Source organism: Chanos chanos, chromosome 10 (assembly GCF_902362185.1).
Source record: "Chanos chanos chromosome 10, fChaCha1.1, whole genome shotgun sequence".
Classification (NCBI taxonomy): domain Eukaryota; kingdom Metazoa; phylum Chordata; class Actinopteri; order Gonorynchiformes; family Chanidae; genus Chanos; species Chanos chanos.
In genome coordinates, this window is record NC_044504.1 from 19324902 (window position 1) to 19348261 (window position 23360).

At 39.1% G+C, this 23360-nt stretch overlaps 1 protein-coding gene across 1 annotated transcript; it reads left to right on the top strand.

The window, feature by feature from the left end:
- Positions 1 to 339: 339 nt before the first annotated feature.
- shtn1 (shootin 1) lies at positions 340 to 23168 on the top strand. The gene is made up of 17 exons (XM_030787081.1): positions 340 to 397; positions 1762 to 1814; positions 2221 to 2281; positions 5272 to 5366; positions 10036 to 10201; positions 10424 to 10521; positions 10919 to 11000; positions 11907 to 12001; positions 12588 to 12734; positions 13994 to 14147; positions 14458 to 14575; positions 14837 to 14919; positions 16823 to 16929; positions 17404 to 17454; positions 17667 to 17790; positions 19238 to 19481; positions 23146 to 23168. Exons 1-16 carry the CDS (start codon positions 340 to 342, stop codon positions 19372 to 19374), a joined length of 1629 nt encoding a protein of 542 aa, XP_030642941.1. The 3' UTR covers positions 19375 to 19481; positions 23146 to 23168.
- Positions 23169 to 23360: the final 192 nt, after the last annotated feature.

Sequence of the window (23360 nt, forward strand, 5' to 3'; positions counted from 1 at the left end):
ACACTAACAGTTATGTCATTGGAAATCGGGTCATTTCCATTTCAAGGACCATGGGATGTCGGGCTAACATTTATGACTGCTAATGAGATATAATGTCCGACAAATTGTCAGGTCAGGACAAGCACAGTAGCGACAACATTTTATTTAATCTAAATGAATTTATAGAATCATGTGCGCATTAGTCTCAGGTAAACAGTTGTACCATGCGAGGGCTGGTACGACAAATTGCTCTGACAGAAAAAAGCTGTAGCGATCACAGGTACGCAGATGTGTCATTTCCTGTTCCACGCGTTCTGCACGCTTAGACAAGGGCTAGTCAATTTCCATTATTTTGTATAAATGGCCACCTCAGACGACGTTCAACATTTGAAGACCATTTCAGATCTCTCAAATCAAGGTAAGTGTTGCCTGAGAACTCTCGAAATTTCTGTCTTGAGACCTTGAACACCTGGGACTGTTTTTCCTCTCCTCGCATAGTACAGGACTTTGTCGTAGTGTGCCGTGATTGAAGATTTCCAAATCTTCAGAGAAAACTTTCTTAACCAATGTCCATTTGAGTATGACCTCGAAAGAGCTCCTTATTTTAATGTGGTGACCTCTACCTCCTCTTATTCCTCTTATGAACAACAAGTGAGTTAAGGTCGTTGCCTGATACTCTTGCCTAAAGTGACATTTACAACAGCTGGTCAGAGTGTACAGACCATTAGTGTATCATATCGATTATCGCGCTTACAGTCCGCGCATTTCTTTCTTTCTTTCTTTCTTTCTTTCTTTTTACAAAAAAAAAATCTCTTTCGTTTTTGAGCTGAGGCAGTCCCTGAAATTCAGCTCAGAAGACACTGTGCCCATGAAATAGGACTACAGCATTGTACTTTGACCCATCAGGGAGAATTCATCATCATTATGGAAATTCGGTGTTGCAATGTTGTGCTGCTTGTGAACGTTTAAAACAAAGAATAATTGTTAATTACTCTTGTTAAGGTGCAACAATCCATATAGATGAACAAATCCAAGTGGAATTGCCCAGATCCATTTCAACGTTAAAATGAAAACTTATTGCTTTCTGTATGTCCATTACACTCAGCTAACACAAAGACATGTAAAATTTATGTTGCCAGACATGCAATATGTATTTTTCTGTGGTCACTGGAACAGCAGACTACACCCTCCCCCTAAACACACACACAGAGTAAGCACATGACATGGTTCTTGTACCCTGGCAGAGAACACTTCCCCTGGTTAACAAAATTGAAACTAGAGACAAAGATGAGTCCTTTCTTCTGCCACGCATATAAAGTTGACAGTTAACACTTTACTTGCTCTCTGCCATATAACTGGTACCAACACAGCTGTGTTGTGGTATCAAGCTATTAGAAGACACCACAAAAGTAAACAGAATTGTTTCAGTTCACTTTATTATTTATAAGCTACACCAGTGAACTGTGCCTCGTATTAAGGTCAGTCAGTCAGTCATGTGCTGTATGGCTATCCACATTTCTTCCAGAGGATTAGCTTCACTCACACAATCCACTCAGACATATTTATTTTAGGAACTTCTGCAGTCTAAATTCAGACTGGAAATTACTGTTGTAAATAAATTTTATGTGAGACGCAGATGGAACCGTGCAGTCTCTCTTCCACATGGAATTTCCAGTTAAAGCAGTCCTTTTCAATGACAAACATAAAACTGTACAATACATAGTTTTCTCATTGTCTGTAAACGGTTAACCATGACACACTGGAGTCCTTGTATCTTAACAGCTCTCCAGCAGTATGAGGCACTACAGAAAGAACATGAAAGCACCAAGATGGAGGTCAGTGTTTTTTAAGTGTTGTTATTCTCATTTCATCTCTGTTGTTTTGTGATAGGGGAAGTTGTACTGCTGTGAAGTTTGAGAGCAAAATTTGCTGTGTCTAGATGGACGTTAGACTTTGTTCACTGATATTCAAACATTATTACCATAACATCTTGCTTTGCACATAAAGGGCCAATGGAAGGGATAATTAAACAGAATGTCTCAGTTTAAAATTGACTGCTTTTGTGATGCTGGTTTTGATAAGGCCTTTTTTACTTTATATCATTTTGTTGTAACTATATTGCTGTCTATGGGATGCTCTGCTATATGTGCTACAAGACTTATGAACTTTGAGCAATTTTCATGAGAATAATCTTTTCCTTTCTCCTTCTTGTTACTGTTGTTTGTTTACTGGACATATCAGTGTAAACAAATGCAGGAGGAACGAGATGAGGCCTTACGCAAACTCGATGAGTTTGAACAACGTAAGTCTTTAAAAATACATACATTTTATTTCTAGTAATTTCACTAATTCACCTAATAGCCAGTTTGTTACAGTAGCAATTTGCAATTTGCAATTTAGTTATTTGGCAGACGCTTTTTTCCAAAGCGACTTACAATTGGTGCATCAGTCGGATTTCTAATACCATCAACAATCTTGTAGCAATCTTGTCTTTCACTATTTTTACTACTGTAGGGAGCTATATCCCACCTGTATGCACATTCTGGACCTTTGAACCTTGAAAGATATGTTGCAGTTAGTCACAAACACACCCTTCAACGACATAAGACGTCCTTCACTGCAAGAGGGTTACTGCCCATAAGTCAAATAACCAAGGTTGAAAACTGATCACCAAGTTGTCCAGTTGCTAGAGTTTAGTATCACAGCCATGTTTTCTATATTTGCTAATTCATTTCTGCACTTAGTTAGACTTGAAAATCTTTTGCAAATTCCGATGACGATGTAGTGCACTAGCTCTTCCTATTTCTTTAAAATGGGACATGACCCTATGTATGCTCCCCTTGAGAAATAGGGTGTTATCAGCTCAGGGAATAAAGGTAAAGGGCTGTTTTAATCATTTAAACATGAATGGGATTCAAAATGAAGACCTGTGCTAGAGTCTCAGAGTCAGCTGGCTGGCTCTTCACTTTTAGAAAGATATTCTCACATATTGCTACTTTGTCACTAATATATGTATTCAGAAATGTAGTTTCATGTCATGCATAGCCAATAGAGCCGTACAGACCAAACTGAAAAAAGAGAGAGAGAGAAAGAAATGGCTGCATATCATTTTATTCTTATTTTATTAAAAAAAAATAAGAAACATGTTCGAATTTCACGTTTCGATACGTGAAAAAGGTGATTGTTTGATGTTTGATTTTGTTGCAGCTCTTTGAATAATCTTGGCCTTTGCTCATGTTTGCATGTGTTCTTCAGCCCACATACACATATTGCGTGTGATTTCCACTTAAATAGTGGCTGCCTCCCAGTGCCAAGCAGCTGCATATTAGGACCTATTACGTGATTTCATAGCTCTCGGAAAATTGCTTCTATTCACAACGGAATGGCGGGGGGGGAGAGGGAGAGAGAAAAAGCCCCCCAACACACAATCATGTCTTTTCAATTGGCTATGGCAAGGTTGATGACAACATGACCATTGTGTTCTAATGATAACACCACAAAGGCATGTGCCCCCGTCATCAAGGCTTCAGCACAACTGCAGATACAATTTAATTCACTGCTCTGTCGGAGGGGCTGATACCATTATGCCGCATGTCAGCACTGTGGTAATCACTGTCTTCCCTGATAGGAGGTAGAAAGAGGAACAAGGGAGACAGACACACAGCAAAGGAGAGAGAGAGTGAGAGAGAGAGAGAAGGAGAGAGAGAGAGAGAGCAAGAGAGCGAGAGAGAGAAAAGGAAGGAAAAATAAAAAAAGATTTCTCGATGGTGTGATGAAGGGGAGGCTGAAACTTACAATTAAGCTTGCCAGGTTTGACATGTGGAGGTCCCCTCCCACCACCACTACCTCTTCACCCCATACACTCATCACTCCCAGTACTGTTTATTTACTATGCTTACCAGTAATTACAATTAACATGTCATTTAGTTGAAGTCATCCTTTGCTGTCTGAGTGTGGTGGGCTGCTTTATGTTTGTGGGAGGGAGAGAGAAAGTAAAAAGAGAGAGAGAGAGAGGTGGGGGGAGAGGAAGCGAGAGAAGGAGGTGCAACTGGCAGTTAAGTGCTCTTAAATGACTGACGGAGGAAAGAGATGCAGCAGGAACTTTGATATCGGAAGCCTAGCCGTTCATCAAGTTTTAATTAGGTGTCATTGGAAAAGGGACCAGCTCGCCATGATGGTGTTAATTCCTGTTTTTTCCCTCCTCGACCACAATGTCTAATTAGTTAAGTGGCAGTAAGCTGGCTGTCATCCACTGCAGTTTGTGATTACGGCCACAAATAATGTCATCGTTCTGGGCATTAAGTGTGTCTCTATGAATTTCAACTGATTTTCTTTTTTTCTTTCAAACTTGTTAAATCAGAGCCCTTCATCACTCTGTTGTGTCGGAGCCAGCATCAACGCTCTGAATGCGTTCTCTAATGTTGGCATTTGTTTTGTCCCCTCCTTGTTTCTTGTCGATGTGGTCCTCCACCTGTCTGTTCTGTTAGACAGGTTGTTTGTCACTTTTGCTGACCTCAATTCAATGAATCAGACAAAAGGAAAACGTTACCTAGAAGGTTTAAGCCTTAGCTCCCAGTTGAAACTCAGGATACGTGAAAAAAACTAGTCATTCATGCTGTAAGTGGGCTGTAAGAGCATGGAAATAGTATAGTAAAGCTTCACTGGTATAGGTCATCCAACTGAAAGTGGCAGTGAAAACCAAAGTTATTCTAGTAGTGTTGCGTACAAAATCTACTAGGCCTTTCAGTTCTGATCTGAAGTGTAGTAGGAGAAGAAACGTCATTCCTCCGGAAGAGGAAAGAAAGATAGCAGGAGCAGAGCATTTTTTATCCATTGAGTAAATGCTATTGAAAATGTGCACAAAACACTCTCAAACAATTCAGTTTTGTCCCTGCTGGTGTGTGTAAAAAGGATAATGTTTTTAAGTAATGTTAATATAAAGACAACTTTAAATTGTTGTTTTGGTTTTTTTTGTCAAGCAGTCGTTAGATTACAAAAAAACTGGGACAGCTAATGTAAGAGAGCGTTTGTTCCAATCTAATCCTGATTGTGTTCCAGTCTACTGTCTGCTTAAATCTGTGTACAAACTAACGCTTGCATTGTTACACGCCCTGTCTAGCTCTCCTCTCTCTCTTTTAAACACCTTGTTTGGTCTCACAGTTCGCATAACATATATCAAGGTCCATGTTTACTCTTCTCACTTTCAGAAATGAGTGATTATGAAGCAGAGGTAAAAAGAAAATTTCTTTATTTCATGCTGTGTTGATGAAAGAACTCTGCTCTTGCTTTCAGTGTGTCATAAGGTCATTGAAGAGGTGAATAATATTCAAGAGAATCTGGAGATTGAGAAGACATGCAGACAGAGTGTGGAGGCTTTGGCCTCCAAGGTGAGTGAGTTTGGGAGAGATATTGCGGAGGGAATTCACTGTGTTTGTACTTCATGTTCAATGCTGCCTGAACAACAGTGCACACTAAGTGTAGTGGGCACAGAAAAACGACACTGATTGAGAATATCTGAGCGATCAGTGTACATATCAGTAAACTGAACATGATTTAAAACTATTAAGATGGATGCACAAACCAAACATGAAAAACTTTGACATAGATAAGAAAGCTGGCTAATCGTGTCCTATATGTTCAATAACAGATTTGGAGAGAGGAAAAGTGGGCCAAAACTTACTGTCGTTAAGTGACAAATGTTGGAAATATGAAGAAAAATAGTAACACCCCTAGCCATATTAAAGCTGCTATTGTCTGTCTGGTTTGTTGTCTGAGCTGCTGAGTTATGATAATGGCCTTAAAAATACCAGGGAGTACAGAGGTTTGGTCTTGAACAAGACGCGTCCAATTAGGGATGTCCTGCTCCACCATCATCATATCAGGATTAATGCAGCACAGCACAAGACAAAAAAACACAGAGAGCAAAACACAGTACGGCATTGCATATAATTTAACTTAACACCAAAAAAAAACAAGACACAGTACAACACACCATGCACAGCAGACAGATCACATCAAAACACAACAGGCAGAACACAGTACAACACACCACTGCACAGCAGACAGATCACATCAAAACACAACAGGCAGAACACAGCACAACACTCCAGACAGATTAGCACAGCACTACTAACACAACACAATGTAACACAGAATAGAAAGACACAGTCCAGCAAACATGAAACTAGAAAAAACGGCCGGGCAAAACAAAACACAACGCAGCGGAGCCTTGCATAGTAAACACAACACAACATAGTGGTGCATAACAAGAAAACACAACAGAACACAACATAAAACAATAAAGCCACAACACAGCACAACACGACACAGCCACACACAGGGGAGTTCACTCATTCATCTCACTCACTCATTTTCAAAGCTGCTTATCCTAATTAGGGTCGCGGGGGTTGCTGGAGCCTGTCCCAGCGTTCATTGAGTGTAAGGCGGGGAAACACCCTGGACAGGTCACCAGTCCATCGCAGGGCCAATGGAGTTCAGCACCACAAAATATGACATAGCACAACATAGCATAAGACAGTGCCACGCAATACAGCAAACACAAACAAAACACAAGTCAGCACAACTCAATAACACAGCATGACAAGCAGAATAAAAGAAAAAGCTATGCAGCACAGCGTAATTCAGGAGGAAATTTGGACAAATGGCATTATCCTCTTCCTCGATGAATAGAAAAACTGAAATTCATTGAATCTGAGTAGAAATGATATAATTCCAGTAATTTATTCATCACCATCAAACGAGGAATCTTGATGGCCTAAAAGATTTGTTTGACAGATTGTCTGTCAAAGTCTAGTGTCCTGCACAGCGGTTTATAAATGACAAGTTTTTTTTTCTCTCTCTCTCTGAAGAGGCTTGACATCCGTGTATACATCACTGAGGAAAAGTAATTAGTTCAGTGCCATAAACATTTCTTATCTGTTTTTAGTGACTTTCTTTGGTGTGTTTCTTCTTGTAAAGACAAGTTGTCCTTCAGCATTTTTAAAACTGCATTCAAAACTGTTCCTTTCATTCTCTGAATAACTACCTAACTGGCATTTTTTAAGGAAAAATATTCAATTTGGTGTTCATTCCTCTCACTTCCATTCTCTGAGATATTATTGCGCTATGGGCTTATGGAGTTGATAGTCTCAAGTGGTAACTGCATTGAGCATTCATTCAACAAATTACATTAGCACGACCTGGGCTTCTGCGACAGTTGAAGTCTAGAATGATTGTAGACGTATATGGGTCTTTTGATGGTAAAATCAGCTTGCTTTTGGAGCCTGCCATGATAGCCTCTGATAACCTCATACAGAGAGAGAGATGAGAAAACAGCAGCACAGACAAGAGATTGTCTGTAGTGTGAACAGGAGGTAAAAGGATGAGACAGCTGATGTTTTAAGGACCAAATGTATGACCAAAACTTACATGAGGCCATGAAATGGAAGAATCTATATTTTGCTTGCAATAAGCTTATGCTCTGGACTTTTGTGCATTTACGTTATCTCAGTGTGAAACATAATCATATACACTGTTAGGTGATAAAAGAATAGGAGCCTCACCCCCTTTCCTGCTCTTTTGTTCTGCCTCTCTCATTCACTTCACCCTCCTCCCCTGTTTCATTTGTTCTCAATTCTCTGTTCCAATTTCACTATACAAACAACAGTTGTGCGGGAGTTGATACATTGCATTCATCTTTAACTGAGGACTGCCAAAGACCAAGCGTGCAATTGCGCTCTCTGGTTTGTGACGCCCTATTGAAATGTTTCAGAACCTGGAGAGACCCATTACACTGAGACTACAAATGGAAACATCACCATTTTATTTATATTTATGTATTTACAAATTTAGCCTTTTATCTCCCTCACCTCGTGTTATTTAGCCAAATGTGTTTTACTGTGAGTCAGTGTTTCTTAACTCCAGCTCAGAGAACTCACAGGACTGCACGTTTTCTTTCAGTGACAACACTACCAATTCAACATGGACTTGATAATTAATATCTCTGTGCTTGTGCTGCTCCACAATAAAAGTGCATTATTTGTTGAGTCCCCTAGACTGAGGATAGTCAACACTTACACAAGTAGATACAATACTTGAGAACTAACTTAACTATTTTCAGAAGGAAGTTGTTGATTCGTGTAACTTACTGATAATGCACTACATCAGTGCTGTATAGAACATTGTTCTGTCTACGGTGTGATCATATGACATAGAGCAGTACTCAGTCTACAGTGTGATCATATGACATAGAGCAGTACTCAGTCTATAGTGTGATCATATGACATAGAGCAGTACTCAGTCTATAGTGTGATCATATGACATAGAGCAGTACTCAGTCTATAGTGTGATCATATGACATAGAGCAGTACTCAGTCTATAGTGTGATCACATGACGTAGAGCAGTACTCAGTCTACAGTGTGATCATATGACGTAGAGCAGTACTCAGTCTACAGTGTGATCACATGACGTAGAGCAGTTCTTAGGTCGTCAGCTAGCAGTCTTTCACATGCCTCTGTGTTAGAGCATGCATCTCTTGAGTGAGAAATAATCATCAGTCCACCTATCTATTTCTAGCCCCCTGAAGTAGATTGCACAATTCTAAGTTTGGTCTTATTTGAATAATGGCAGGTAAGAATGTAAGAAACTATTTTATTTTTTCCGTATTTTTCAATGTGAAGGCTATGTTGTGAAAATTACAGCATTGCCTCATTTCCAATTTATATTTAAATCAGTCAAAAAATATTTTGGTTGGTGTGATTGGAAGGGGGAGAGTGGAATCTGTTCTAATGACGTCCATATCTTAGGCATTTGATTCATTGTCCATAACGTTAGTAATTTTGCCTGTCAGCAGCTTCCAAGGCCAGTGCTAGTGAAGAGTAGCACAAAAAAAATCATAATCAATTTCTTAAACCCCTCCAACATTTTGAATTAAAAAGCCATAATGGAGAAACGTGGTCAGGTGGCAGCAGTCAAATCAAAAACGCAATCCAAACACATGACATTTTGTTTTGATGTCTGATCAAAGGAGATGAGGGGGCCGGCACACGCTAATAGTGACCTCTGCAGCGCAGGGATGCTCGTCTGGAAGCCCCGACTGATTTCTGCCACTGTGTAATTTCATATGTTGACTCTCATCAATGGCAAATTATTATCAAAGAATGTCCGTGTTTATCTCAGTATTATATGTTGTTGATTGCATTTTTTCCTCTCTAAAAGATGCATTCAGACAGGAGCATTATAGGAGGAAATGGAATAGCTGCAATCTGTCAGGTCCAGATTGTCATTAATGAAATGCCTTGTTTAAAGAGGCCACTCTTAAAGAGGCCACTTTTTTTCTACTCTGACCACAATGTCATCAAGAAATATGCATGATTTACGTGATATTCCCCAATCACTGGCTCCAGTCATCTCCATTTAATACTCTTAATTAACGCACGTATGACCAATTTTACACAAATTCCAACAAGGCTTCATAAATCAATGCAAGCATGTATATGTGCAGAAGTGCCATGTCCATATGCATGTACGTTAATGGATTCACAATTATGTGAAGGTTTTTTTTCTTATTTTTTCACACCCTCTGAGGGCATTTGTAATAGTACGGCTGCTATTTTGCTTTTTTCCTTTGTGCCTGCTGGTGTGGTGTAGTTTGACTGAGGAGAATTGGATGTGTGTGGGCTAACGTTTCATATAACAGGACCACCTTACTGCTGCTGATTATATTTGATTCCTCATATGCTTCTGCTCAGTGGAAAATGCAGCAAAATCACTGTCCTGTGTGTTATATCATCTGTGGCATTTCAGGTGCCTATTTTTTTTTTTTTTTTACACACAAATTACACCCATAAATAAGAAGACTTTGATTCCCGGCAAAATCAGATTGTATGGTCTGTTCCTCGTTCCAGAACATGCTGGAAAAAGCTATTTCATTTTATTTTTAGATTGAACCTTTATTAAGGCGGCAATGCTGCTGGTGCCAATTAAATTAATTTCCCACTGTACTTTCTATTTTTCTCTTTTTCATTTTCTCCCTGTCCCTCTCTTTGTTTTCATAGCTGAACAGGGAGAACAGATCCCTGAAGAGGAAGAGTATGTTGTACATGGCTCATCTGGGACTAAATGTGCTTGCGGAGATCAATCTGGATGATGAAGAGGATGAGGAGGAAGAACAAGAGAAGGATGGTGGCTGCACCTCATCTCACTGCCATCTGGTAATCACAGGTATGTTGTTGTCACTACCCCACAATGCATTGCAGTGTACACACATTAGTCACAACTACAGTGTAACCAGATAAGTATTCCAGATTTCATCAGAGTGTTGCTTATACGGCAAATGACATACATCGTGTTGGATTGTTTTTAACCTGTGGCTTCACAAATGGATACTCTTCGTACTTCAGAATCTCAGTGCCCATTTACAATTTTTGTTTTTAACTGGGACAGAACTACGGGATAAAATGGAAACCTTATTAAATGACAAAAAGCAAATGGCTCTTGACCTGGAGGCAGCAAGAGGACAACTTCAACACCTTAGAGAGGCTGTAAGTGAAAGGTTTAATATTGTGGTCACAAATATTTACGGAGAACCGTTCATCAGCACGTACCAGCCCTATAACCAGCTCCATAAGTGCCACATGCAATTCTTGTATAACTTAAGGTTACCAGTCTTACTTGGTCCATTTTTTTATTGCTTCAAACCTTTCAGCATTTGCTTCGTGGGCCCAAGGTTTGTTTGTTTTTTTTTTGCATCAAGCTTTAAGTATTCTAATGTCATCTTTTACAATTTGTACTTCCCAATGTGTCTTTCAAAATGAGGAAATAAAAAAATATAGAGCATAATAGAAATATATTCTAAGTGCCACAGACTAACACCATCAATGTCAAGTTAAAAACACAATTGAAATAACCTATTTCCCCTCATGTTTGTTTCTCCTTCAGCTCCTCACAGAAAAACGTGATAAGACTCTTTTGACTGCTGAAACAGTTCAACAAAAGAAGCTTTTGGCAAAGTGCAACAGAGGTCAGTCCAGGTCTTCCCCACCTCAGTATTTTCCCTCTCAGCTCTACCTGTCCTGAGAGAGAATTCTTGTTCTCATTCCTGCTTCAGGCAATTAAGGCATCGGCTCCAAGGAGCCTTTTGTGTGTGCCGACCTTGAGTGGTGTTGTATTTTTCCGGAAAAGTCAAGTGAGGGCTGAGCCATTTCACTGTGCTCAGAGTGTGGGGTGATTCCCTGACAACAACACACATATTTTTATATGTAATGTAGAGCAATCTCAAATCTAATTGTATTATCCCCATTCGCCCATCACTGTCTTTTCACTATATATAGGAGAATCTGCCGTGAGGCCTTTAATAAGCCATCTTCAGTAACCTCTGCACTTCACACTCTGCACTATACAAATCAAAAATGGACTGTTTTCTTCACTGAGGTGTTGCTTGAATAATCTTCCTCTCAAAATGTTTTTTATTTACTCAATAAATTCTCATTGTGTGAATAAATGCTTTTGAGAATTTCAGAAAATCCTAAAAGAAGAGAAAGAATTTCGTTGTACAGAGATGTAACACATTAACCTCTGAGGATTTGTCTTGTTTTTGTAGTTTAATGACTTTGGAGTGTCTTGATTTTGTCTTTGAAACTTGAGGCTCTCTCTTTAAATATTAAATGTTCTTTCTCTATGTGTGTCTGCATGGGTGTGTGTATGTGTGTGTTTGTGTGTGTTTGCGTGGGTGTCTGCGTGTGTGTTTGTGTGCATGTGTGTGTGTGCATGGGTGTGCGTGTGCATGCGTGCATGTGCGTGTGTGTGTGTGCATGGGTGTGCATGTGCATGTGCACGTGCACGTGCATGTGCGTGTGTGTGTATGTGTGTGTGTTTGTGTGTGTGTGTGTGTTTGTGTGTGTGTGTACACACTGTCCTGTAATCTCAGTGTCCATGTATGCACTGGAGGAATTTGAGGCCCTGCAGGGAGATCTACAACTAGAGAGAGACTTACGCTCAGAGGCTGAGAAATTTGCACGAGAGGCAAGCTTTGGTCTATCTGCTCATTACTAATGAGCTTAGGGGATTTGAGCAGACGCATCTGTCAGTCTTACACTCCTATTCATCTGTAATTAATACACTAGAGCTTCTTCCGCCCAGACACATCTCATAAGGAGGCAATATGGCTAAACAGGATTCTGTCATACAGCTTTTTGACCTACTAAAATACAGTCTCATATTGATGTTGTGTATGGAATGTATGTACAGTGTACTCTTGACTTACATTCACCTCAGGTTGCTTATAGCAATCGTAATGACATGGGGGGACTCTGTCGTTCATTCTGCAAATGTTGATATACATGTGAAATATTTCAGAAACAACCAACAAGGCTTTGTACAGTATTGGTATACTCTCCAGCATAACTAGGTTAATTAGGGGAGTGTTTTGTTCATTACACACTCCATATCCATTAGAGTTTACTTCAGCTAATGCTCCCTTTGAAGTACACACATTTTTATAGAGTGTTGTCCTATAAGTGCTGTGAGAGTGCTGCAGTTTAAGTACTGTGTACCGTATTGGACGTGTTCTGTGGCTTGTGCTGTGTTGTCTGTGGTTTGGTATGGGCAGATGCTGGTGGAGCAGAAGAAGCTGAACAGACAGAGTCAGATCATACTGCAGAGTGTCTCTCCCAGTGAGGCCCTACAAAATGCCCTCAGTGATGTCTCCAGACTCACTCAGACCCTCGAAACCCAGAGACTGGAACACGAGCAACAGGTCAGGAACAAGAAATCCATCATGCGAGCACATAGACACACACACACACACACGGGCACACACACGTTTACACACACTCACAGATATACGCTATACACTGCTCACACTCTCTGGTGATCAACAAGGAACACTACATACATGCGGACACACATTGCTGGTACTTGTAAGGGATAAGCATTATAGCTCCTCTTCTGTTGTTCTTGATATAAACTGAGATTAATTTGATGAAACAGATGGAAAAAAACATTGATTAGAGTATTATTCTCACTGACAGTACATTGGGTTTTCATTTTTGAAGGAAAGGAGCTGTTAAATAGAACAAGAGTTTCTGATCTCCTGTGGAACACCATAGCATATGATGTGTGTATTTCAAGCATATGCTTACAGTATATCATCTTGGCATACTAACAATATTTGTACTGCTTCATTTTAGATGGTAAAACATCCCTTTCATTTTGTGCCCAGATCAAATATTTGTATGCTGCTGAAAAGCCTGAGAGAGAATTATTAAATCAATTAAAGCTGGTGTTGCCCTTTGGAGTCATAATTGCCTCCAGGAGCACTTATGGCAGCAACTGTTAGCAACCAACATAATAAAGACACTAGAGGCACCATTCAAATTGATTCTGACAATTACTAAAGAGTGGGATCACTGATCCCTTGCGCTGGAGCAGAAAAGGTGAGCTGTGCCCTCCATTTAAAGAATAATTAACATATTATTTGAGGAACTGCAAAACCAAAGCCTGGCACTATTCCGAAGCTACTTATCAGCAATTATCACCACAGGGGCTATTTTAGGTGGTATCTTTGTGCAACTTCTGTGCTCTGCTCTGAAGGGGTCTGTATGTGTGTGTGTGTGTGTGTGGTGTGTGTGTGTGTGGTGTGTGTGTATGTGCATGTGTACATGCACACACTCAGTAAATAAACCACCGCTCAACACTTTCTTCTATATGCAATGCTGAAGCATTAGAATATGAACATTTTATCGTGTTTATAAAGGTCCTGCATACATTGTTAGTTTTTATCAATGTTTACTCAAAAAAAAAAAACTTCATTTACTGTTAAGCCACAGTTTTTTGACTAATGACAATTTAAAAACTTAGTATGGCCGTTTTTCAATGAAGTCAGTGTAAATATCTCAGTGTTCTTGTTTTGGTTATCCTTAGTTCTTTTTGACTGGTCAACCTGTTTTGTCTGATTTTCCTTTGTTGTTGTTGGTTAGGCCTGGTCTTGTTTTCTCATTGGTTACACATTTTCAGATGAAGTTAATGGAGGAGCAGCTACAGAGCTCTGAGTTGAGAAGAGAGCTGACAGCACTGCAGTGTAAAACAGAGTTACTGGAAGAGGAGAAAAGAGAATGCCTGGAGAAATGTGCCAAAGCAGAAACAGAGGCTAAGGACCTCAGGTTTACAGGTAGACAGGGTTGACAAATATATTTGTTTATCAGCAACAACGAGCTACTTTACCCTTTGAAACAGCTTTAACATGAAGGTTTGAAGTACTCTTAACACTAATAGTTGAAGTTATTTCAGTTTATATGTGAGTAGTAATATAGCAGACTAACATCTACTGTTTGAGCAAACTTCTCACATGGTTCTTACATGTTTACATAGTATCCCAGTAGCACTTTATGACCATTAATGTTGACACCTGCCAAGTCTTATGTCTCAGAGTTACAGCTGCTGATTCTATAGATTTTTTAGATTTGTTCCTTGCCTTTTAGTGGAGCAGCTACAGAAGAAACTTCAACAAATCTCAAACCCTATACCAGCTCCAGCACCCCCTCCACCTCCCCCACCTCCTCCCCCACCTCCTCCTGCTCCTGCCTCCAACCCTCTTAGGTAAGAACAGAGTCACCAGCACTAAAAGATGCATGTTTAGTTTCAGATACAGATACATATTAGAGATTTCACAGACACACATTCCAGACCATATTTTGTTTTGTAGCTTTAAAGGGTAAACTCTCAAAAAACACTAGTACACTAGCAGTCATTCACTGATAAGTGATTGAGTATTTACCTTAATCTTTTATTGGTGGTCAGAGTGCACACACACTGTTACAGTTGTCTTATTCCATTCACGTTTGATGTTTTTTCTTCTAGTTCACTTCTATCAATGCTTCGAAAAAGAAAGGGGGTCAGTAATGATATTCCATTAGTGGAGCAAGACTCAGCAAAAGAACCAGGTAAAAACACAAACTTGCACTAACTGGCCAAGTGCATACTAGCTAATGTTATGTATTTTTGTATATCAGAGTACATTTCCTGCTTACTCTGGTACTAACTGTAAGTTATGTTGTAATGAAGTCATGGCAAGAGCAACTTGATTGACAGTTTCTAATCAGAAGCATTCCACGGTGTCCAGAGATGCGTTTCACTGGGTTATCAGCTCTGTCACTTTTGGGGAATTCTGAGAGACTTACTTGAAATGTCACAAGAATAAAAAATAATCTTTATTCAAGATCCAGAGAAGATATGTATTTCAAACACCTGCACAAGTGCGTGGTCTGTGTCTCAAGAGTTTGATTGTCTGTTTATAACACAACAAACCCTACATTACATCACAAAGAAGAGCAGGGGAGCAGGGGAGCAGGGAGCATCTCCTGTAATCTTCCACAGATTAGAGCAATGATTTATTCGAGCTGTGCATCTCTCTCTCTCTCTCTCTCAGACTGATTCAGTACATAGCTAGATACATGATCTGCAATGCAATACCGGAGAGATGTAGGTTATATGTAATGATTCGGTTTCATATGAATGGATGCGATATGATTCAGTTCATTCAATGCACAATCTTAGGTTTGACTGATTGAAAGTATAAACTATTTATAATTTCATAAAATAAGGGCGAAAGATAAGCAGCACAGTCATCTCAGATCTGGTTTTAACGTCTCAAATCTAGCGTGGGTGAGTGTGAGAGAGAGATTGCGGAGCCCGAACTTGGAGTATAAGATAACACAGAGAAGAGGGGGAGAAGACACTGCCAATCTCACATACAAAAGAACAGTATGCTCTTTTTCATGCGGCGTCTCAATATCACACACACTTGGTTTTGCCCAAAATTTAGGCTCGACTGAGTATGCTGAATTTGTGCAGCTATATTTTAAGCATTTCCGTCAATGAGTGTTAGAAACTAGCTTTTTGTGCTTAAAATGTATTATTTAAAGCACAAAAGATTTTCACGTGGTAGGCTATATGTATTATAATACAGTGAAATGGTTAGGTATACCGTGTTCTCATGGGAAGAACACAATCTAATTTTAAGAAAGATTACAACTGTGGCTGTCCCTTTGCTGTGTAATCTCTCTTCCAGTAAAGAACTGTAGACCATCAAACTAGTAGAGAAAAATGGGTACCAATACCTACTAAATGCTGAAGGTCAAACAATTTTGCTCCCTATTGAGTTTTTGGTCACACACTCATGTATGTTTTTCCATTTTCACCGACAAAGGACAAACCTTGAAAATATAATGCAAGTTGTGAGGTCATATCGTTTGTGTAGCTCGGCTGTACTACCGCCCTTGTTCTGTCACCAGTGTATTCCATTGTAACACTTTTGGAGAGGATGTGAAGGCCTCTTGAATGGAGGGTTTTCAAAAGGTGGCCTGCAGTCTTCGTTGTTAGTTTTGTTTTTAAGTTTAAACAGTTAAGTTAAAGAAGTTTGCAAACTAAATCGGAGACATTGAAAGGACACGCACCCCTTAGATTTGCAAGTTATGTATCTACTGCTGAAAGTCGCAGGCCTAAATCTCATTTCTTCACCATGCAATCACACAAGGCATTCAAACTGAGAAGACAAGGGTTCAAAAAGTTGATGGCAAATTTTTCAGAATTTGTCACTGAGTTTGTAATTAATGTTGAGAAATATTGTGACAGAGAAAATATGGTAAATGAATGTTATTTATAATTGACTAAATTTGTAAAAGAATGTGCATCAAATACCTAATGATAGCCAGGGACGTTGTAGACTTTTTTTTTTTTTGTAAGTCCATTGCAAAATGTGAAGTTAGCTTTCAGAAGTTGCCCTCTAATGAGAGAATCACTTTGTGTGTGTGTGTGTGTGTGTGTGTGTGTGTGTGTGAGACTTAGAGAAGGACGTCAGACAACAGGCTGTGGAAGAGATGATGGAGCGGATAAAAAAGGGTGTTCATCTCCGACCTGTTAGTCAGACAGCCAGCAGAACCAGACCAGTACAGGTATCATAAACACACCCACGTTTGTGTTCTGTTCTGTTATTATCTGTTCTGATGGAAGTTGTTCCTTTCATTTTCTTGTTTTTGGTATTAAACATGTAGTGATTTATGCTTCATATATATTTTACTCTAAGTAACGATGTTGAACAGCATTATGTGATCCAGTGTATCTCGAACAATAGAAGATTGTGTAGTAATGGTACCTGTCTATTTTTCAGAATAGTACATGCTATATCTTGCCTGACATTCACATTTTCTTAGCATTACAAACATTAAAGTAATTTTCTACTGATGTCGTGATTATGTACACTTTGATAATATGAGAAGACAGCACTGACTGTTCTTAAATGTGCGTTTCTGGATTGAGGCTGAAGTGCTCTCTGTAGGCTTTCAGGCTTCTATCACTGAAGGTAAACAGTATTAGGTATTATCATAATTTTGCTGAAAACAACAACACCATATTTTCTTTATCCACAGAGAGAGCAGATACCCTCAAATTCTGCCATTCAAGAACTTAAAGGAATCTTGGTAACTGACATTTTAAAAAATTTGTTTTCATGTCCATGTCATCAAAATATAGCTGATTATTTGTTTTTTTCTTTATTAGTGTTAATTTTACAAAAAATAAAATAAAACATTGTCCAATGTTTGCATGTATGTGATGTTAATTAGTGGTAGATGCCATGGGAAGCTTGTAACCGAACCTCACTCTCTTGATGTTTTGTGTTTAAACCACACAGAGCACTGTTAAGCAGCCCACCCCCTCCCTATCAGGGGCTAGACCCTCACCCATAAACACCCAGTCGGAGCTGGAGCGAGTTCTACAGAGACGCCGGTGTGTGCTGGAAACTTCTCAGGGCGCCCGTGAGTTACGCTTCATCATTTTCCTTTACAGTCCATACAGACAATAACCCACACACAAGACACTCTCACACCAGTCTGACTACGACCTAGGATATAGACTGGACACACCCCTACAGCTCAGAACACGCTATGCTACTCTCAAACATCAGGCGAGCCTTGTGTTTCTCTTTGTCTCCACAAACTCTGTGTCTGTCTAATGGGTTGTCTTAAGCTTCTTCAATTGTATTTAGTAGAAAATAAAAAATGTCTTAACTATAATCGAGATGTGACTTTTAAAAGTAACTTTAGAAAATATTGTGATTATCATTTAATCTTGTGGCCTCTGTAACCTGCCGGTTTAAATACCACATTAAAATATTTGTAAGTATTCTGTGACATAAGTGATGAATGTTAAAGGTCTTACAGTATTACACTTTGCTTTGATTGAAAATTATACCATAATGTAATCAGAATCATGATGGACTAGCTTTATTTTTTTAAATGGCTCCCAAAAACATATATTCCCATGTAGCATTTGGAACGTTATGTAGCATTGAGAACATTATGTAGCATTGAGAACGTTATGTAGCATTGAGAACGTTATGTAGCATTGGGAACATTATGTAGCATTGAGAACGTTATGTAGCATTGAGAACATTATGTAGCATTGAGAACATTATGTAGCATTGAGAACGTTATGTAGCATTGAGAACATTATGTAGCATTGAGAACGTTATTTAGCATTGAGAACATTATGTATCACTGGGAACGTTATGTAGCATTGAGAACATTATGTATCACTGGGAACGTTATGTAGCATTGAGAACATTATGTAGCATTGAGAACGTTATGTAGCATTGACAACATTATGTAGCATTGAGAACATTATGCAGCATTGGGAACATTATGTAGCATTGAGAATGTTATGTAGCATTGAGAACGTTATGTAGCATTGAGAACATTATGTAGCATTGTGAACGTTATCTAGCATTGAGAACGTTATGTAGCATTGAGAACATTATGTAGCATTGAGAACATTATGTAGCATTGAGAACGTTATGTAGCATTGAGAACGTTATGTATCACTGGGAACGTTATGTAGCATTGAGAACATTATGCAGCATTGTAAGGGAATGTTACGGTTCTTTTGCATGTCTCTGCACTAGAACATAGAGCAAAGTTTTTAGTGATAGGTGATTAGTATTTTTTTTCAATATGTCATATTCTTTGTATATGTTTTCCCAGCGTGCTCAAGTTTGAAGTCCTTTGATAATGATTATCTAATACGTCACTTCCTTTTCCTCTGACCAGTTCATTTTTGTCACAACATTCACAACCCTGTCTCTCCGTCCCAGTCTTCTCCAACATCTTACTGTCTCATTCACCACCTGCATCTCTACTTCATTTTCATCTCTCTGGCTCATTGCTTTTTACCATCTCACACTGTATAACTCTCCATGTGCACCAGTGTCTTCATCCCAGCCGTTCCCCAGCAGTGTTCTGGACCTGGACAGGAAGAGGAAGGCCCAGTCTCAGTCTGACCAAGCCCCCACAATGGGAGACCAAACAACAGAGCATAACACCCACAGTGTCAATGAACCCTGACCTGTCCTAGCTACTCCATGCTTCAGTTAACTGCACTGAATGCCCAACCTCTCTTAGACATGTGTGCTAACATCACACCTGCGCTGCAAGAATTACATAGGAGAAAGGTATTTTCAAATTTGTCACTGACAGCTACAGTTCTCTTTTGTTTTGGTATGTAGCCTCTGATTCACTGTATTACCGACCCTTACAACGTCCAGTATGCCTGTCACATTTCTTAACTGGCTTTTTGTACTGATTCTTTGAGAATGTTTTAGATGATAAAACATCAAACATGGTTTTATATGATATTATTTTATTTTGTTGTATTGTATTAATTACCTGCCAGTTAATGAACAAGTATCAAATGTGTGTGTGTGCGTGTGCATGTGTCAATATATGTGTATGTATGCGTATATGTGTGTGTGTGTGTGTGTGTGTATGTGTGTGTGTGTGTGTGTGTGTGTATATATATATATATATATGATATACATGTCATTCCCTTGTTAGCAAAATGACCAAAATGCATCCCCCTTGTTAACCCCCTTGTGAATATATATATATGTGAATATAATCAAGCCCATCTAAACCCTGTAATGTCATAATCTCTTTACATCTCTGGCTGCTGGCACCATGTCTCTCCTTGATGTAGGGAAGGCATCTATAGTGAATAATCATTATCAGTTTAATAATGGTGAAATTAAATACTCCAGTCCACAGGTTGAGGCTTTACGTAGCTCTTTCATGATGACTGTTGAGAAGTTATGGACATGGTCTTTGTTTGTCTCTACAGAATCTGTGGATGGCCATTTTTAGCTAGCCTTTAACATTTGCCAAATAAGGGTGTTTTTGAATTGGACTGTCTAGACCCATCTTAACCTTGTAGTCGCTCTGTAAGTAATTACAAGGCACTGTGGCAGATTTTCTTACTCCATCTTAGGCAGTGGAGGTAGTGTTTCATCAGCCACAGTTCTTTTTTCACATTTGCTTTTGTTGCACTTTCCATTTAAAAGCCGAGCTTTTGGCTCAGATCCTGGGGATATTAATTTGAACTAGTAATATTTTCTGAAAGGAGACATGATTAGTGAGCTGAATGGAATACTAATGCTAGTTTTGACATATAGAAGAATCACAATGATACTGTAATTTCAGTCAGCCAGAGGGAATCTGAAAAGTTGTCATTGTGTTTCATGTAGACTATGAGCCCCAGCCCACTATTTAAAATAAATAGCCTTGTTAAAATATGACCGTTTGGAATCCAACACTATTCGATAGACATATTTAACTATAAAAACAAAAGAAAGAATTTTGAGGAGTGACAAAATGCTCACATAGAGGGGTACACTTAAACTTTAAGGAATCAGTCACAGTTGTTCGGAAAAAAAACAACAACAACAACAATTTCTGCTGAGGAACAGTTGTTATTTCCATCAATGAGAGGTCTTCTTTTATAATTATTCCTACAAAAAAGAGAGACCGTCTTGCCCTCTGTAGAATTTTAAGGAGTTAGTGTGTGTCAGAGCTGAGACAATTGCATTCCCCGGTGCAGCTCAGCGCTATTGTGAGGAGCACAGTGCATGTGTGTCAGTGATCTTTTGGAGTGCTGTGGCAATGAATGCTTCATTAAGCCAGGTGATTATTCATACAGAACAAGGCCTTAGTTGGTTGGTATGAAACAGTTCACTGTTCAGGGAGGGAGCACATACTTGTGCGTTTTATTTTAGCGCCTCGTAAAGTTGTAGCCGTCGCTACAGTCAAAGCCAAAATCTTGCTGTCCAAGTACAGAAATTCTTTTTTATGAGTCAGTTTTGAAACTATTTTGATAGTGGACGATTAATTTGATAAATTAATGTTCTTTTTAATCTTCTTTTCATCTCGATCGGAAACTTTACAAAACGTGTTTGGAAGTGTAGACTGTTTGCAATGTAAAGTTTGGCACTTTTTGCATTTTTACCTTGCATTATTGAAATATCAACAGTGTCTCATAGTGCACTAAGGTTTTGTAATACAGTGCTTTCATATTATTGTATTTTACAGTAATGCAACATCTGCATTGTGTATGAGTACATTTGATTTCTTTATCTGTTTAAGAAAATATGCTAAGATTACACCTCTACAATACTGAAGATTTTCAAGCAATGAGTATGCATTCCTTGGTTTACAGTTTTTTGGGGATTTTTTATTTTTTTGTTGTTGTGGGGTTTTTTTTGTTTGTTTGTTTTTTGGCCTTGAAATGAATGACATGTCTGGTTTTATGAGCCAAGAGCTAAGCCTGTCCACGCATGGTTTGTTACAGGTAAATCACCTTCAGAATAAGCCCACGTTTACAAATTACCAAAATGTCTGTCATGGCTGGTTAGGCCCTGGGGATTCGATTTCTATTTGTCACCCCCACCTGTGCTAATTTGTTGGGTGATTTTCTGAAGTGCTGGTTAGACGGCATGGCTGGAAAGAAGAACGCTGTCTATTTTTGCCATTGTGTTGAGCTGCTAATGAAAGCTTTGGGCCTCATTCAGACACTTAGGCACAATTTCCAGTGTCAGCTTAGTCTGGAGAATAGAGTTAAATCCCTCCAGATTGAGGTGGAATCTCAACACCACCTTCAGATGACCTTGATGACCTAATTCTTTTAGCTTGTTTGTTTTGGAGTTGGGGTTTTTGTGTGTATGTGCAAATGCAGGAAAGCTTGATGGCTGCTCCACACAGAATCTTTAATCACCGCTTAAGTACCCCAAAACTACAACAGCGCTGTGATCAGAGGAAGTTCCTCTCTAAATGAATTTTACAGCGCATTTACCTTCAGCAATGGTCTTGCTAAGACAGAGAGGGGAAGGGGTCTGTGGAATGGAGTGGAAGGGGGTAATTTTGCCTGTGGACTAAGAGCTCAGAAACACCTCTTTGTTTGGATTGTGGACATATCCATTTTCTCATGCTAGCACAGTCTTAAAGACATAAGTGAGGGAGACGGTGAGGCGACTTTAAACTACAGGCTTTGGGTTGAGGAAGCCCTGCTAGTCTGACCGGCACAGTGTGCTCTTCATTGCCTTTGTTTTTCAAAAGGCTAAATATACTACACTCACATCAGTGAAGCGGTGTGTGATGTAACTCTGAGTAACATATGTATGTCAAATACTGAAATAACTGTGTGAGTTAGCACATTTTAATATGTGTGAGATTTACTCCTCAATTTCACAATACGCATTCAAGCCTTTAGAACGAATGTCATTTCAGTCCGTAGGTCAAGGGTCACTTAAGATTCATTTGGAAGGTGAAATGAAACCTGCCGAGAACTTTGATCAATAGCTTATTTTTGTGTTTAAATTTTCAAAGAGCCAAACTGATTAGTCCATTTACGACATGTGCTGTGCAGTCTTTTTGAAGATGATTGTTTCCAAGTAGGGCTTAAAGTCTCTGAGTAGAATCAGAGTAAATGATTCACTCAATTAATTCCCTCATGCTTTGAGTCAGCATTTGACACTGATTGACACAGGGTAAACAATCTGTCAATCCTGATAACTATGCAATTACCAAAGGCCGTGCTGTGCTCTTGATGTTTTCCCTTATATTTATTCCTTTTTCTTTATATTTTTATTCATTTGCAATGCATGCTCAATCTCTTTAGTGCAACCGCAGTCAGCCAGTACAAAATGTTGCATTTTTTTCTCTTGAGGACCTCCAATTAGGAGGTCTCTTTGTGTGAATGTGTGTGCATGTGTGTGTGTATGCACACTGTGTACAGGAGACACTTAATTTAGCTTATTTTGTTAGTCATTTTGTTTATTTTCCAAACAGAGTGATTGCCTGGTGGGGAGCCATTGCTGCTGTGGAGCCAAAAGAACAGTCGCTTTTTTTTCTTTTTCTCTTTTTTTTCAACCAATGTTGGTTCTTCTTGATGGGAGAATTTTTGTGCACTCTCTTTATCACACCCTCTTTATCACACTCTCGCTCTCTCTATTCAGTGTACTCCAACACATCTTAAAGGATTACTGTGGCAGAGTCTGAAAACA

Bases quoted from the DNA above. Each gene is read 5' to 3' on its own strand.
- shtn1 (XM_030787081.1), top strand. From the start codon at position 340: ATGGCCACCTCAGACGACGTTCAACATTTGAAGACCATTTCAGATCTC. The intron at 398-1,761 runs GTAAGTGTTGCC...GTATCTTAACAG, and splicing joins TTCAGATCTCTCAAATCAAG to CTCTCCAGCAGTATGAGGCA. The intron at 12,002-12,587 runs GCAAGCTTTGGT...TGGTATGGGCAG, and splicing joins CTGAGAAATTTGCACGAGAG to ATGCTGGTGGAGCAGAAGAA.